The following is a 16,096-nucleotide window of genomic DNA, read 5'->3' as shown; positions in this document are numbered from 1 at the left end:
TCTGATCAATGTCTATAAATATCTGAGGTGCGGGAGGCAAAGGGACAAGGCCAGACTCTTCAGCAATGTGTGGCAACAGGACAAGGGGAAATGGCCACAAATTGAAGCATAGGAAGTTCTGCACAAATGTGCATAAGTACTTCTTCACAGTGAGGGTGACAGAGCACTGGAACAGGCTGCCCAGAGAGGTTGTGGAGTCTCCTTCTCTGGAGATATTCAGGACATGCCTGGACACCTACCTGTGCAGCCTGCTGTAGGGAGCCTGTTTTGGAAGGGGGGTTGGACTCGATGATCTCTAGAGTTCCCTTCCAGCCCCTACAGTTCTGTGATTCTGTGTATTTACAGTGCTCTGGAATGTAAAGTGATTAACAGTAGGCAAACCTCTCAAAGTATTTACATGCTGTAATATCTAATTCCTGTTTGTACAGTGGCTTTGTAAGATCCAAAGCAGGTATTCGCTCACATCTAATAGTTTCCTTGAGATGTATGTTAATGTTATTGGCAAGCTAGGAAATAAATGCAGTTTTCAGAGATCATCTCCCAGGGTATGCCTTGAGCTAGTAGTCTCTATAGCTGGGCACGATTCCAGCTCGTAAAAGATTTTCTTCCTATGTTAGAAGCAAATACAGTTTCTTTGTGTAGCAATAAATTATGATGTAAGAATTGGTGGTTCCTAAGTATCTCTGTAGGTATGCTGTATTTATTTAATTAGGAGGACCTAGGCCTATCTCCATACATTTATTTAATACTAAATGGGGAAGTGTACTGGAAGTACAGGTTAGGAAGTAGTTCACGGACAGCAGAATCATGAAACCTTGTTGTACTGCATTGGTTTTTTTATTCAAAGTAATCCAGCTTCCACCTGAGGCTTTTTATGTAACTGAGGCATTTCTGATATCCCATACCTGTAAGACCAAAAAAGTACCCATTAACAAGTTACTAGAGGCAGAGGGACATTAACATCGTTACCCAGTGTGATTTTTATGAAGTGTAAGGTTGGAAATTGATTTCTAGTATTGTGAATTTCATTACCAAATTCATAAAGGATTTGTGTAGTGGTGTAAATTGCTAAATTTATGAGGAGAGCATGTGAGGTAGTTAGGGAGACTCACAGACTTTCAGTAGAAATTTAGAGCTCTGTTTTGTTTATTTATAGTGTAGAAAGGGTACTAGCAGGTCAAGATGAAATGCTTCATCATCAGTAAGAGAAGACTGGAATCCAGTATTGACTGCTAGTATCTCAACTTGGTGAAGTTCTGCTCTCTCTCAGCCCAGTTGCTCCAGCTGTTACAGTATATGTTGAGTTAACATCAGAAAGACTTTGTGTAGCCCTATCACTTTGAAAATGCACTAATATCCTGCATGTTCCTTCAGGAGAGATGTGGAAAGCTTGAATTGTGTCAAACAAATGCAGTCAGTCTCGTTCATCTTGAATGTATTAATGGTATTAACAAAAAATGAGGATGTTTGCACCTATTTTCCTTGATACTTCCCCACATGTGACCAAATTATTTCATTTTGTGCTGAACTCTAAATTTAGTAGGTTCACTTAGCCTATGGATTCAGGTGGGGACTGTAGCTACTGAATTTCTGCTTCTGAACATATGTGTTTGAGAGTCAGTGCTGATGGAAACTTAAAACTTTATTGACTGCGAGCAGTGCTTAGATTTTTCCTGCTTTTGAATTTAACTAAATTCTGGATTCAGTGCTAGTGAATCACTCCCCTTTAACTGCCTAATTTAGATTACATGAATCTGGAACTAAGACTCTAAGTTAGAAAGAAATAGAGTTGATCTCTATAAGCAAAACTCAGTGCAGAATGAAACCTGAGAGATGTGTCAATAACTTTTCTTCTATGAACTATAAACCATACTTTCTTGAAAAACATGAGAGCTGAGGGTTGTACCCGTGTGGGTAAAAACTTTTTTTATTCCTGTGAGGATTGAAGTAATGCTATAGGCAAACTGACTTCCAACTCTGCTGGTACTACTAAGTATGCAGCATGGTAGCTGTATACTAAGGACTGTAGAGACATGAAGAAAGACCTTTTATATTTGAGCTCTGGTTTGCAGAATGTGTATGATTAGTAGAGCGGTGCACTATGGTAAAATAGGATCTGAAATAGTGAAGGATGCTGTAACTTGGATTTTATCGTCTTACAAAACGTCCTGGGAGACCTATTTTTTAAAATATTTTAAATTTTTTACTCTGCTGTTTTAAGTAGAATGGATTTAGCTTTACCTTATTTACCTTTTAGCTCATATAGCTAAGATTTACACACAGTAAATAGTCTTGCGATTCACTGTTGTTCAAAATTTACTAAATCAATTAAGTAAAACTATTTTTTTTGTTACTGTTGTGAGTTACACTCTTTTGCATATGTTGGTCCTCCTCTCGTTCCAGTTGGGGAAAAGGAGGCATGCTAACAACTACTACAATACTCTGTTCAGTTGCAGGAAGTTGAAGGATCAAGTATATTTTGTTTGTATGCAAGTCCTTTAGCTTATAGTCTCTTTGAAATAGTTTTTCATCTTTTCTGTACCTGCAAAAACTGAAAAGCTGGGCATCAGCTACAGAGTTAATGCTTTGCAAGTTGCATGGGCAAGAACAACAGTAAATAACAGAAGCCGAGTGATTCCACTTAGTGTATATATAAATACTCATGCTTGTTTACTCATATTTGTTCACCTTTTGCAAATGCTTCAAAGAAGAATACCTGAGTACCAACTGAAGTGTAAGAGGTTTTCATGTTTTTTGTTTTGTTTTGTATTTTTTCCCCCTGTCGCTGATGCTAAAATGAAGCAGTGATATTGAATGTGGATTTTTCATATTAGGATCAGAATGCAGAACAATTCCAATTACATGGTACCTCTCTTTTTTCTGTTACACGTGAATATTTTGTCAAGTTGCTGCTTTCCTTTGTTGCAGTCTTCCTTAGTGGGTATTCCCTCTTAGGAAACAGTTCAGATGTTCTTGTCTGGCAGAGTTTTAATTATACAGGCCCGAGTTAAGTTTCTAGAAAGCAAGACAAATGTTACTAATCAAAAGGAAACGCAATTAAGAATGTTCAACACTAGAATATCTGAGGATGTCCCTATGGAAACACTGTACCTAGCAATAAGGAGAAGTACCTTTTACAGTAAACTGCTGACCACTGAGCTAGACTTGAAGTATAAATTATTAAATAAAACCTTTATGAAAATATACACGTGTAATTACATACTGGGTACAATATCCCTAAGTGAATGCATGAACTTCTAAATTACTGTGAAGAGCGGAGGCTCTTTCTAGACAAGGAAGATGTGACGCCTGCATTTTGAAAACCTTTTCCCTTTAAAGGAAGTAGCAGTAATTTAAAATAAAAAAAAACCAAACAGACAAAAAAAAAAAAACCCAAAAAACAACGTAGTTGGGGGCTCTCCTCCTGCCCGTCCCGCAGCCGGCAGAGGCGCACAACAGAAGCCGGATGCGGTCGCTGTGTGCGGGGCTTCCCGGCTCCGTGCCGGGCGGCAGCGGGGCTGGCTGCGTGCCGCGGGGCCCCGCGCAGGGCCGCTGAGCGGCAGGCAGGCAGCAATACAGGCAGCGACGCTTCGGGTCCTCGGCGGCGGGTGCTGGCCTGCTGATTTCTCTGTGAATATAAAGATCACGCGAGGAGTTATGCAGGGATGGGGAGTTGGGACACGGAGTGGTAGGGGCGTAATGCAGTGGGAATAAGCATCAAAGTTTAGGTGAAAATATAGAATAGTGGTAGAATAGCATTTGTTACAGGGAGTGGGGAGAGGGGATGGTCTGCAATGCTCCTTTGTGATTTGCAGTTATTTCCCCAGCACAGTCTCATCTGTTCCTCTGTGAGATCTCAGCTGATAATTCACTATAATCACAAAGAATCAAACAAACTGTTGTTAATGTTTTCATTTAAAAAAAAAAATAGTAATTCATTAAGAAAACCCACACTTTGACCCATATTTGTAGATAAATTCTCAAACTTTTGTAATACTAGTATGAACTCTTTCATTAAAGCTGTTAATGGATCTGTAGATGAGGCCAACTTAGAGATGCATGTGAAATTTTACTGGCCTCATATAAGTTTATGGGGTCACTGATAGCAGAGCAGGATAGTGCTATGAATCCAAATGGTGCACAGCTTTCAGTTCTGGTCTTCCAGCTTAATTATCCCAACCTAAAATAAGAGGATTTTTTTTTTTTTTAACTTACCATAGTAACTGTACACTAGTTTTCATAACTGAGGGGAGGAAAAAGTTTTTTTTTTTTTTTTTTTCCTCATTCCCTGCTGTTTCTCTAGCTTCAGGGAGCTCTGTGTGAGTGTTGGGTTTCCACACTCAGTTCAAAACAAGAGGTCAGTATCAGAACCAAGAAGAGTTTATGAAGAGCATGGATTAGACCAGAAGCAGGTGCCTGAATTTTCCTCTGGCACGTGATGTGAACGCAGTAGTGAACACAACAGTCCATGGTTTTAGTAAGAAAAGCTTCCTTAATTGATGTGATGGATGTAAAAATAATAGATAGGACTCATGACTGAGAAAGCCTTGAAGAATGACTGAAGAAAAAGAAAGCTTAACAGATGTTTGAACTACTTTCAGGTATATGAAATAAAATAGGAGATTGCATGAAAGTATTTCTTCATTTTAGAAGCTGGAGATGGAGGCAAGTGCTGCAGTCCTTTGGAAATTAGCAATGTGGGTGGGAAGGGAACAGTAAAGGGACTTGCAATCAAAGCTAAATGTCTTGTGTTTGATACAGCAAAAAGGATGTGAGAAAAGCAGATGTAAGTAAAGCAAGGGGAATTATTTTTGTGGCAACTCTCCAAAGGGATACAGGAAGGATAGCACATATAAAGGGTTTTCAGTACTTACAAACAAGACGACAGTCTGAAGAAGAATGTTAGCTATGTACATAAGTAGTTAAGTTAGTGCTGTATACCAAGAGAAAAGAAAGATAGAAGATGGAAATTTGACTTCTTACCAAACACCTCACTTTTCCCTTAAGCTGTAGAACTGGAGGATAGAAGTTTCAATGAGTCGTTACCAACAGGAGATGTGATAAAATGCCAGTTTGCTTTAAATCCATGGACTCCAGGATCATCTGTTGCTGTTGGCAAACTTCTGTACAGTTCAAGAAACTCTCATTTTTTAAAGAATATTTGTCTGTATTTCTTATCCTGCAAGACTTTCCCCCTGTCCTCTAGTTAATTATTTTTGCATGTTTTGTGACCAAAGAGTGTGTCTTGTATTAGATGTTGAGGAATCACTTTGTGGCTCCCAGGATTTCCTCTACCATCTTCAAGCTGCCAAGTAAGATCCTACACTTTCTGCCTCCCACATCCAAATTGTTCTCTGCAGTGATATTCTTCAATATTCAAAACTGTTCTCTTTAAGAAGTGCTTTACTGAGTGGCAAGGGATTTGCTGTCTACTAACAGCATACAGACGAGGTATTGAATTGTTAATTATTTCTATTTTGGTTGAAACTGCCTCTTTTTATTTGCAGTTCTGTTTCCCCCTCTTTTTCCTCATGAAGAGCCCGAAATCTCTTTTGCTGTAGTTTGCTTTATCTAAAGATTGTAACTTGTCCTCTGTGTTCACTCCTTACATATTACACATATTACAAATACATCATCGTTCTGTTTATCAACTGTGTACGGAGAGTAGAACAAATTCTATTAAAGGACATTTGAAATATTGTATGTTGGAATTTGTGGATAGAAGGAAATTGCCGAGTCCATGAGTACAAATGGCTGAGAGAAAGGAAATAGTAGTTCTCTCCCCAGGTAATGAATTGAGCTGTCGCTCACTAGACTGGATGTTAGTATAATGCCTTATTGCCTTGCTCGGTAGTGAAGCAATTGATTTCTAACACGGGTTTTAATAACTGATGTGCTATTTTGTTACCCTTGTTCACATGAGCACTCAGAAAAATTCACACGTTCCTCACAATTTTGCAGTCTCGTGTTTAAGTTGCTGCCACAGATACAGGATTGGAGTGAAAGCCGGGACAGGCTTGTGCTGTAGCACGCTGGATGATCCCGGGCAGTTTCACAACCGACTAAGAAAAAAACTTCCAGCTGTGTTGGTGAGCATGTGTCCTTAAAATGTATGCGTGGAGGGGGGTTCCTAATTCTCGTACCGAGGACACTACGTAAATCGCAGCGTGATGACCTAAGGGGTGCGGGGTCTCCCCGCTTCCCGGCGCCGCATCCGTCCCCGCACCCCTTAGCGGGCAGTGCCCTTCCGCCGCCGGGGCCCCTCCTCGAGCGCCGGTCGTGGGGAGGGCCCCGCCCCCGCCCGCAGGGGGCGGCGGGCGGCGGGCGGCGGGCGGCGCTGGCGAGAGGCGAGCTGGCTGGTTGGCTGCAGCGCGGGGCTTTGAGGCTTCTGAGCCGCGCTCTCTGCGGGTGCCGACGGGCATGGGGGCACGGAGCCTCAGCGTCCTCCTCTTCCTGCTGCTGCTGCTCGCCACCGCTGCCACCCCCGCCTCCCGGGATGGGGAGCCGCGGAGCTGCGAGGCTGTCCGGAAAGTTTTCCAGCTGCGTCAGCTCGGCTCCCTCAGGGGCGTCCCGGAGTTCCCGCGGGAAGGTGAGGGCTCGGCGGCGGCACCGAGCTGTGAGTCCGCTTCGGCCGCCGGGCGGGCGGGGAGAGCCGAGGGTCGGGCTGTGGGGAGAGCGCTGCATGGCACGGGAAGATTGGCACGGCTGCAGCCGGTAGATGTGCACGTTTCTGCGCGTTGTCTGGATCAAATTCCGAGTGATGTTATGTCTTAAATAATGGAAATTTGAGTACATCGTAGCGTTGTATTGAGAATGAAACTTTTTAAGTGGAAATCAGAATGTAATGAGAAATACCTTCTTGGCTTTCTGCTTTTTTTTTTTTTTTTTTTTTTTTTTTCTCCAGCCTTCTGGGTATCTCAGTTGATTTCAGACGTACTACTCAAAGTGCAGTGTGTAGATATTTTTTTGTGGTTGGAGACATAGAGACAAAGTATTTTTCTTTCTAAGCGCATAATTAAATAATAATATCCTCATGTGTAAAATCCATTCATGTTTAGGTGTGAGTTAGTAAATGTGAATCAGTGCTTTCCTGACAGAAACTGACTTGTATATGCAGCAAGAATTGAATTAACATCCACCTTACTTGAAAATGTCAATTGTCCCTTCCTCTTTTAAGATAATCTGTGTAGTTTTTGTGAATTTTGCAATTGGAGATTAGTTACTTTATGTCAATTCCTACGGGAATCGCTTCGAAGTAGAGCTTTTGAGAGAGTCTGGTTAGTAAATTGCGCTCTGTAATGTTGTATTAAGTTTAGGATTACCTATTATGCTTATTATTATAGTACTGTGGTTAGGTCACCAGTACATGTAACAATATCCAAGGCCTTGTTACGTTGTCTGTAGCTAAAGATTTTATCATAACTGTCACCGAGAAGAAAACAAATGCTTTTGTTGGAAAGCTTGCTTGGATAGGTACTGTGCAAATGCAGATATTTTGTCTGAAAACAACAACAAACAAACTTGAAGCCCTGTCAGTGACATAAACGTTTGGTGCTCATTACCTGTGTGAGTAGTGTCACTATGAATAATAGATACATCGATTGTAGCTGTGCTCTCCTCCCTCCATAGTCCAGTGTAACTATTGCACTTACTTTTGTCATCCTCTTTTTTGGTGCCACACATTCATTTGCATTCTGAGAGTAGGAAGGAAATGTGTTGCCTCAAGAGAAAATAACTGTAGTAGTTATTTATGTATGCAGGCCACTCCAAAAGTAATGCCTCCTATTTATTGCTATGGAAACTACAACAAAGAGCACAATAACACTATTTGATAGAGCAAATTCTCAGCTACAAAGCACTATTTTTCAAGGTAATCACCACCATTAGCTGTGCGTTTTCATCAGTGACAAACATGAGTCTGCATCCTGGGCTTGTAACATTATTCACCAGTGGAGGTGACCCACTGTCACTGCTGAAACTCACCACTTGCTGCCTCACTGTGCTCACATCCACTGCTTGGTCTCCACAGAAGTTCAGCAAGCACTGATGAACGACACTGGGTGCTATGTTTCTGACATGTAAGAATTCAGTGATACCCCTTTGCTTCATATGCACTTCCATGTCAGATGCCATTCTGTCACACTGCCCCTCTGCTGCCATCTGTCACACAGCAACAACATGGAACGGGATATTGCTGGGAAGGTTCAGCCATACCACTATAACACCAACATCCGCCCTTGTACACAAACACTTTAGGTAGGTGCTAACTTGTGAAAATAGGTGTTAGAGTTGCCTTTAGGAGTCTCGATTTTGTTGCTTATGAGTGGGCTTCTGGCACTGTTTGAGGTTTCCTGAGGCCTCTGGAAGATCTTGGCAGGACTGTTAGCTGCCATCATCTGGGGCACTTCCTGGACTGGTAGCGGGCACCAGGTGGGAGCCCTCCACCCCACATATTCTGGGGGTGGATGATGGCAGTGGGTGGTTGGAACAGCCAACGATGCCCAGAGCTCTTCAGCTGGTTAAGTGGTAGATGGCAACTTAACAATGACCAGATTGTCAGGCTTCTCTTTGCACCAAAAAGCTGAGTTTGATCATTTATCGAAGAAAGTTAAATTTCCTGGAATTGTAGAATCGATACCCATTTTTCTTCTCAAACTCTGAGCAGATTATTTTAATTTTAGAAACCAAGCTAGGCTTCTTTTCAGCAATCTTTTGGAGATCATTTATGATGTCATAAGAAAAAAACATAATTGAAAGGATGAAGACTCTTATTAGTATGAATTTTATTGCAAAGACATTTTGGGGAACAGTTATACTGAATTGAAAACATGAGGCAAAAAGCTATGCTTGAAGAATGTCATAATGTCAGAAAAAGTTGGTGTCTAATGCTGTTTTGCTAATTCAAGTTAAAATATTCTTACTAGTTCAGCTTAACATAGCAGTAAAAATCAGTTTAAGATGTGGGTCAGATGACTTAGATGAAGCTCCAAACTCTTCTTTGAATTCTAATTTGGGTTTCCAGTATGGTTGACGTTCAGGGAATTAGGATTTTGGCTTTACTAGCGGTTAAATCAAGAATTTGTGTGTTCTTCTGCTATTTGTTGAACACATTCAGATCTCCAGAAGAGAGTTCAAACAGAGACAGAAAGTGGATTATGCAGTGGATTATGCAGTTGTTGAGGTCCATTTTATCACATCCGTCTTTTGTAAGGACTATTGCCTGTATTGTTCTTATGCGTGTGAGCATAGGCTGTTGACTCTTGAATGCAGGTAGCATTTCACCCCTGGCTCCACAAAATTTAAGAAGAATCTTGCTAGGGTGCACACCAGTAAGAAGGTAATCATGTAGGGTGCTAGGAAGGAGCCAAACCTGTACCAGTACTGCTTGTGGTGTCCTTGGAAAACCATGTATAGGATGCATTTTCTCCAGAAATGCATTAAGAGACTTTCTGGAGCCATCTAAATAGAACCACAAAAAGGAAGTCAGCAGGGTGTGGACAGTCAGGGTCATATGCTTGAGTTTGATCCTTACCTCTTTTATTTAGCAGTGCTGAAGTACTTTACACCAATTTTAGTGGTGATGATTAAAGTGGAGTGGTGGCTGTAATAAAGATTAGTTTACAAATAGATATTAAAGGATGAGCATGAGAAAGGCTCATACGTGATACAGGTTGCAAATCTGTTTTGCAGTAAACTATTTGTTTGAACAACTGCTTCCAGGCAGTGGCATTTCAGTGCTGTCTCTTAAAAGACTGTTTATCGTGACAACCCTGGGTCTGTTTTGGGATTTTTCTGTCTCTGGATTTGATCTCATGAAAGTGTTTGCCTGAGCAGACAGGCAGAAATTTACGATGTCTGGTATTTTCTCTTCCTGGCCATTAACATCCTCATCCTGCCAGTGCTTGGTTGTCCCAAGTTAGTGAAAATACAGATTTGTAGGACTGAGACCATGAATCAGAGGCTGAAATCAGTTCCAGATCTTCTGGAAATAGGTAGAATTATTCCTCTGGATTATTATATTCTATTCTTGCTGAGTTCTTTTCTACACTCATCTAGATTGTTTCCGGATATAGAACCTTTCCTAGTCTCTAACTTTAAAATATAATGTATATTTATTACAGGGTAAATTATTTCACTTTTCTCTCTCCCTTGGTTTTGGGTAAAAAACAGGTTGTAGCTATAGAGCCTTCAGAATTCAGTACTAAAAAGAGCCCCTATTCCTACAGTTACAGAACTTTCTAACTGTATTTCAGAATACTTGGCAATTGACAGAACAATTCTTGTCTAGGACAGTAAGATTTTTACAAGCAAAAACATGTGAAAGTGTGTGTTTTTTATTATAGGTTGTTCTGAAATGGAATGACCTGATTTAGTTACTGGTGTACTTTCCTGAAATGCTGTCCTGTAAGCTGTTGCTTGTTCTGTAGCATTTTAATGGAATAATTACAAAACCCCTCTGTGGACTTGGAGCAACCACTCCATTTTTAGTTCTTTGGGCTCTTTCACATGTTGTATTCAGTTACTTTTTCCTGACCATTGAGAGCAGCCGTGTTTAATGAGCTGGAACAGAATTAGGTCAATAAAATGTACTTTGTATGTGTGTGATTAGCAGTCTTAAAGTAAAAACAAAGTTCCCTTAGGGTTGGGAATGTTATTTGTGTTAAAAATAAGCTGCTTAAAAGAAGTATTTACCATAAAATCAAAGGAAGAAGAGAATATTGAAGAGCCAATTAAAACCATAAACAAATATTCATTATTGTTTTAGAGTTTTGCTAAAAGTGTGAATGTCTTCTTGAAACTACACTAAAGTCTGTGACAAGCTTACATAAAAGTTTGTATTAGTTTCTGCATTACAAGAGACAAAATGACAGAAAGCAAGAAAGCTAAGCGGTGCCAAACATTTTATTAAAATACCAAGCACAATTTGGCTAACATACCTAATTTTTAATGTTAATACTAGACAAACGCTATGCATGTGTGCCTATATGCACAAAGAACTGCATGTGAGCTGATGCTGTGTATATTGTTAGTAACTATAATGTAAAAATAGCAGACTCTATACTATGTATATTGGGAAAATGGCACAAAGGCTTTGTGCAAGATCAGCTTTTCTTAACCTTGTTCGAAACAAGAAATCATTGTTTCTAAGAAATAAATTTGCTGTTTACTTCTGAGAGGTACCTTTGTCACTCATCAAGAGAGGGCCTCTGGCAGAGTGGGGAACGCTAGGCCCAGGCCAGGGTGACACTGACACCAACACCACAGCATCCCCAGTGGGCATGCAGAGGTACAGTGCTGGTGCTGACTTGAGCACAGAGGGGATGAGCAGGATTCCACAGGGTAACAGCATCCTGGGCAACTAGTTTTGATATCACAGTAAAATGGTGTGTGACATCAGCGGATGATGGACTGTGACCTCATGTCCCTCCACTGCATATACCGGGGTGCCAGCAGAGCCTTGCCTGTCCTAATTTGTTCCTGGACTCTAGCTGAGCATGTTTGTGAGGCTTGGAGGCTTTAGTGAGTCTTTGCTTGGGTTGTGCTGTAGGGCTGGTGGCAGCTGTTCTCAGCCCATCTCCACAGCATTGCCTGAATTTCTCCAGCCTTCCCTGGCACAGGCAGACGGGCCCTGCAGGGCGTGCTTGAGTCAGCAGAGGGAAGTGGTGTGGGGATGCATACCTGGGGCGGCTGCAGGTAGGTGCTGGGGCTTGAGTTGCTGCCAGGGCCACGGCTGCGGCCTGGCCTTGTGCCACTGGGGAGCATGAGATAGGCCAGCCGCAAGGCTGGGAGGGTTTCCTGCTGAGGGACCGATGCATTGCCGCTTTATCTTTAATATAACCACAGCAACAAAACACCACCACAGTAATTCAATGGACAGAGCCTGTGGGTGCTACTAGCAATGGAGTGTGGTGTTCCTGGCTACGGGGCACAATGGTTGGGGTTCAGCAGTCCCCTTAGATCTTTTTGCCATCACCGGAGAGATGAGATCAGCGCCTGCCCCTCTGTTCCCCTTGTGAGGAAGCTCCTCTCTTTCTCCTCAAGGCTGAACAAATCAAGTGGCCTTAGCTGCTCCTGCCCATGTTTCCACCTCTCGTTTGCACAGACACCATGACACCATGTCCAGTCTGCAGACCGGTGCTGCCACCCCTGCTAGGAGGATTGGCATCTGCTCCCATCCCTGCTGCTTGATAGTGCTCAGGTCAGGCCCTGCTGGTTTTGACTAAGGTCTTGGTGGAACTTGTTCCCCTTCCATCTCTTGCTAGCTGCTTAGTAAATTGGGATCAGTTGTTGAATAAGAGAGGGCCAAGTACTGATGCCTAGTTCGGAGTCTGAATGGCACAGTCTGGCTCATGTCCAGGCTGCTGAGGGCTAGTGTTGTTATCCTTGCTACATAATGCCGGTCAGCACCATGCCCAAAGCATGTTGTTGTGCTGTGGTGATGCTCACACTTTGGTCTGATTTGTTTGGCTTTATGGATTTATTGTTAGGTGTCAAACACTTGTGTCATGGTATTTGCTTTCTCAAAGTAGGCGCTAAGGCTATATTTGGAAATCACTTCAGCATTATCTGTCAGTGCCAGATCACTCAGCCTTAAAATTTGGTTAGTATGAGATGGCGTGGCTGTAACTTCTCTGGGCCTCCCCTAAATACTGTCTAAATGCAGCAACTGGGCTTGGGGAACATTCCAGTGTTGCTTGTGAATGATCACAACAGTTTGGTAAAATCGGACCTGGGGCATTACGTTTGCAGTCTTCAAGATTGGAATGGATTTCATTGCAGTATTAGAGTTGACATTCTCAGTTGAGGCAATGCACAATTTTTCGTGTCTGTTTCAAACCCAAGTGCTCAGGTATGAGAACATAACCAGCGAAGTGGAACTTGATTTAAAAATGGCTGCTTCAGAACTGTTATCAAGTACACAAACCACTGAACTGTTGCAGCGCAGTTCTATTTTTCAGTCAGTATTGAAGGAAGTTTTCACCAAAACATCCACATCAGGAATTGAGTACGGAAATTTTAAGTCTGAGTTGAAAGGCTTTCTTCTTCTGTTGAGAATATTTATTGACTGGCTGGGGAAGTTTTTGTGCGGTTAGAGTATGACAGACTCTGTTCAAAGTTTGAATTATCTGAATTTGTTTAATGAATATATTGTTGAATATGATTTTATTATGGAATGATGTTATTATGAAATATAACCTATCTAATTGATTTATTTGTCCTAACTTAAATTTTCTTTCAAAGTCAATTATAATGTAATATTAAATACATGTCATTCTTGGAAGGGGATCAGTAATCTCTGCGAGAGCCGTCCTCTTGTTATAATAGGCTCAGGAAATTTATCTGCCAGTGACATGGGCTAAAGTTTGGTTATTCTTGTAGTTAGTGGTGGCAAATTCATTTTGGTAACTTTCGTTTTTAAGGAGTAGATAAGATACTTGCTGACAAATGAATTTTTGCTTGTGATTATAAAATTGTAGTGGACGACTTATTATTCACGCTTGTTAATTAGCTAATTTCTCTCCATATTGGACCTTCATAACTAGCTTTCTAGACAACTGGGAGGGTGAGGGGAGCAAACCCCCAGCAACATGAATATGAGCTATCATTTGGCTTTTGGGCCACAAGTCTGTCCTTCTGTTTAAGAACATCAACATTGTCAATGTATTCTGCTATTGTTACGGCTTACTAAGTAAACTATAGCTTACCATTTTTGTCAGATCTATTATGTAAATGATATGATCTATTTTTTGTTACTTATTTCTTTTTATAACTTCCATAAATTCAGAAAATTATTTTTTAAACTATTACTTTCCAAACACCATATTTATCGTCACACAATCTTGAAGTTAGGGTAAATAGCTGTACTCTATCTTTTATATAACATATAAAAGAGTTTAAACTGTCTTGTCATCATGGAGAATCTGGGGAAGGAAATACCTGATTTAGATTTTATCTTATAAGTGTAAGTCATCATGTAGTGTGAAGCAGCTTAACTAGATATGCTAGTAATATGAGATTAATGCAGAGAAAAGGCTGAAAGGCCACTATAGCATTACAGCAAATGATCACCATTCCTTATGAAGGAGTGGTTATGAAAGAATGGTGCAGTCTCATTTGATAGTATTAAAACATACTGATTTACTGAAATTAACTGTACCAGTTAGAGTACCTAAAATAAATTCTGTGATTGCTCTTTCATTCCTGTGGATGAAAAAAAAATTATCTGTAGACTATGATTATAAAAAATGAAATATTTGATATAACTATAAAAAATACAAATAGTTTGCTGTATATTTAAATTTATAAGTAATCACAGGAAAGAGAATTAATGAATTCAGTTGTAAATATTCTTAAAATGCATTAAATTAGAACATACAGTGTATTGCTTAAATTGTATTTTATTTGTCCTGTGTAAAACTAGAGAAGGACTGTAGTTTCAGGAAATCTTTGCCTCTTTATTAATAAACTTTAGAGAGACTTTTCCTTTTAACTGTTGTAATTTAGTTGTGTAGAATGTAATGCCTTTATGTTGCTAGTAAAACAAATTACTGTGTGTTATACCTGAGGATAACATCAGGCATTCCCTTTTTTGTTGTTGTTGTTTTTTAATTATTCTGGATTAGAAATGGAATTGAGCTAAAACACTCATACTAAATGATAAATTTGTTCTCACATGATAAGTGTTATACATGATAAATGTGTTCTCAGGTGAAGGTCAAAAAGAAGAAAAATTGGTTATCTTCAAAAAAACGTGGAGCCTAAAGGCTTTATTTATAAGTAAATTTGTCACCTAAAGGAGGATATGCTGTTTGACATTCTAAGTTTTCAAGAAAGGGGTGCAGGGAAAAAGCATCGTATCTCTATATTTAACAGTCACTTTAATCAATGCTAGAATCTAAATCTTCACCTCATTAACAACTAAACTGAAGTGTGTAAGAGTCTTTGAATTGCACAAGGGGAGAGTGGGAGGTAAACCATCTGTATGAAGATTGTATGGCAGGACCCTGTAGTTCTTTCACCTACTGCCTGGTGTCTGCCACAGCTCCCTTGTAGCCTCTGTGTCTGAATCTTCCCACCTCTGTACCAGAGGGAGAAGTCAAAGATACCTCCAGAGCCCAAAGCAGTAATTATTTAACAGAACTCATACTCCTAAAGCAACCCTGAGTGACTTTTTCATGGGATTCCACTGCTGTGGCACTGACAAGGCTAAAATTTGGGAATTCTCTCTACGAATGCGCTCTGATTACTGTGCATTGCCCTTTTGCACATAACTCGAAGCAAGAAAAGCAGCAGGGAGATGACAAGTTCATGAACTGTCAGCTTCGAGTGAACACTGTGCACTTTGAAGAGTTGCTTCATTAGTTGGATTTTTGGTTGTGTTGTCTTCCTTGCCTTCTGACTGTTGCCATCCTTTTACATAAGAGTCAGCAAGCCAATAATTGCACTCTGGCTCTTCAATCATGGTTGAAGCAATATAGCTAACTGCAAATCATCCATGGGTGATTTTTTTCCCTGCTTCCCCTCATACTTAGACTCACAAGAAAAAACAGATGGGAAAAAAGCAACAACAAACCATCACAAGAAGACATTTACAGGTGTCGTGAATGAGAAGAGAAAAACAGGATAAAACAATTTTCCATACTCCATTTGGATGAACTTTTTCTTCTTCAATCAAGTAGCCAGTAGCATATGCTTTGTAAATTTTTATCACTGCTATGTGATACTGTTTTTCCTTTTCTGTCCTATTTAACTGTCTTTATCTCAATCCCCAAGTTTTTCCTCTTTTCCAATTCTCTCCTCTATCCCCCTGATGGACAGTGAGCAAATGGCTGTGTGGTGTTCAGCTGCCTGCCAGATTAAATCACAACAGTCCTTTCGACATCCAGTGTGGAGCCCGAAGGGTTGAGCTAACAGCAGGTCTGACCTGAGTGTGTTAAAATCACTATACACATTATATTAGTTTAATGTGGCCTCATAAGAACAGAGTGACCTGCTACCCACTCTCTTCCTAATGCAGCCCAGGATACCATTGCCCAGAATGGTGTGCTGCTGCCCACCAGCACTCTCAGGTTCTTCTCTGCAGGGCTGCTTTCCA

General features: G+C 40.7%; 1 protein-coding gene across 1 annotated transcript in view; it reads left to right on the top strand.

The window, feature by feature from the left end:
* GPC5 (glypican 5) overlaps window positions 6,306-16,096 on the top strand; it is a 361,698-nt gene continuing 351,907 nt past the window's right edge. The window contains exon 1 of the mRNA XM_021416707.1: window positions 6,306-6,589. Within this exon, the coding sequence (XP_021272382.1) occupies window positions 6,421-6,589 (169 nt within the window). The 5' untranslated portion in view covers window positions 6,306-6,420. The remainder of the gene's footprint in view (window positions 6,590-16,096) is intronic.

Source organism: Numida meleagris, chromosome 1, assembly GCF_002078875.1.
Source record: "Numida meleagris isolate 19003 breed g44 Domestic line chromosome 1, NumMel1.0, whole genome shotgun sequence".
NCBI lineage: Eukaryota > Metazoa > Chordata > Aves > Galliformes > Numididae > Numida > Numida meleagris.
Note: the sequence above shows the minus strand (reverse complement) of the source record. Positions and strands in the feature narration are given on the sequence as shown.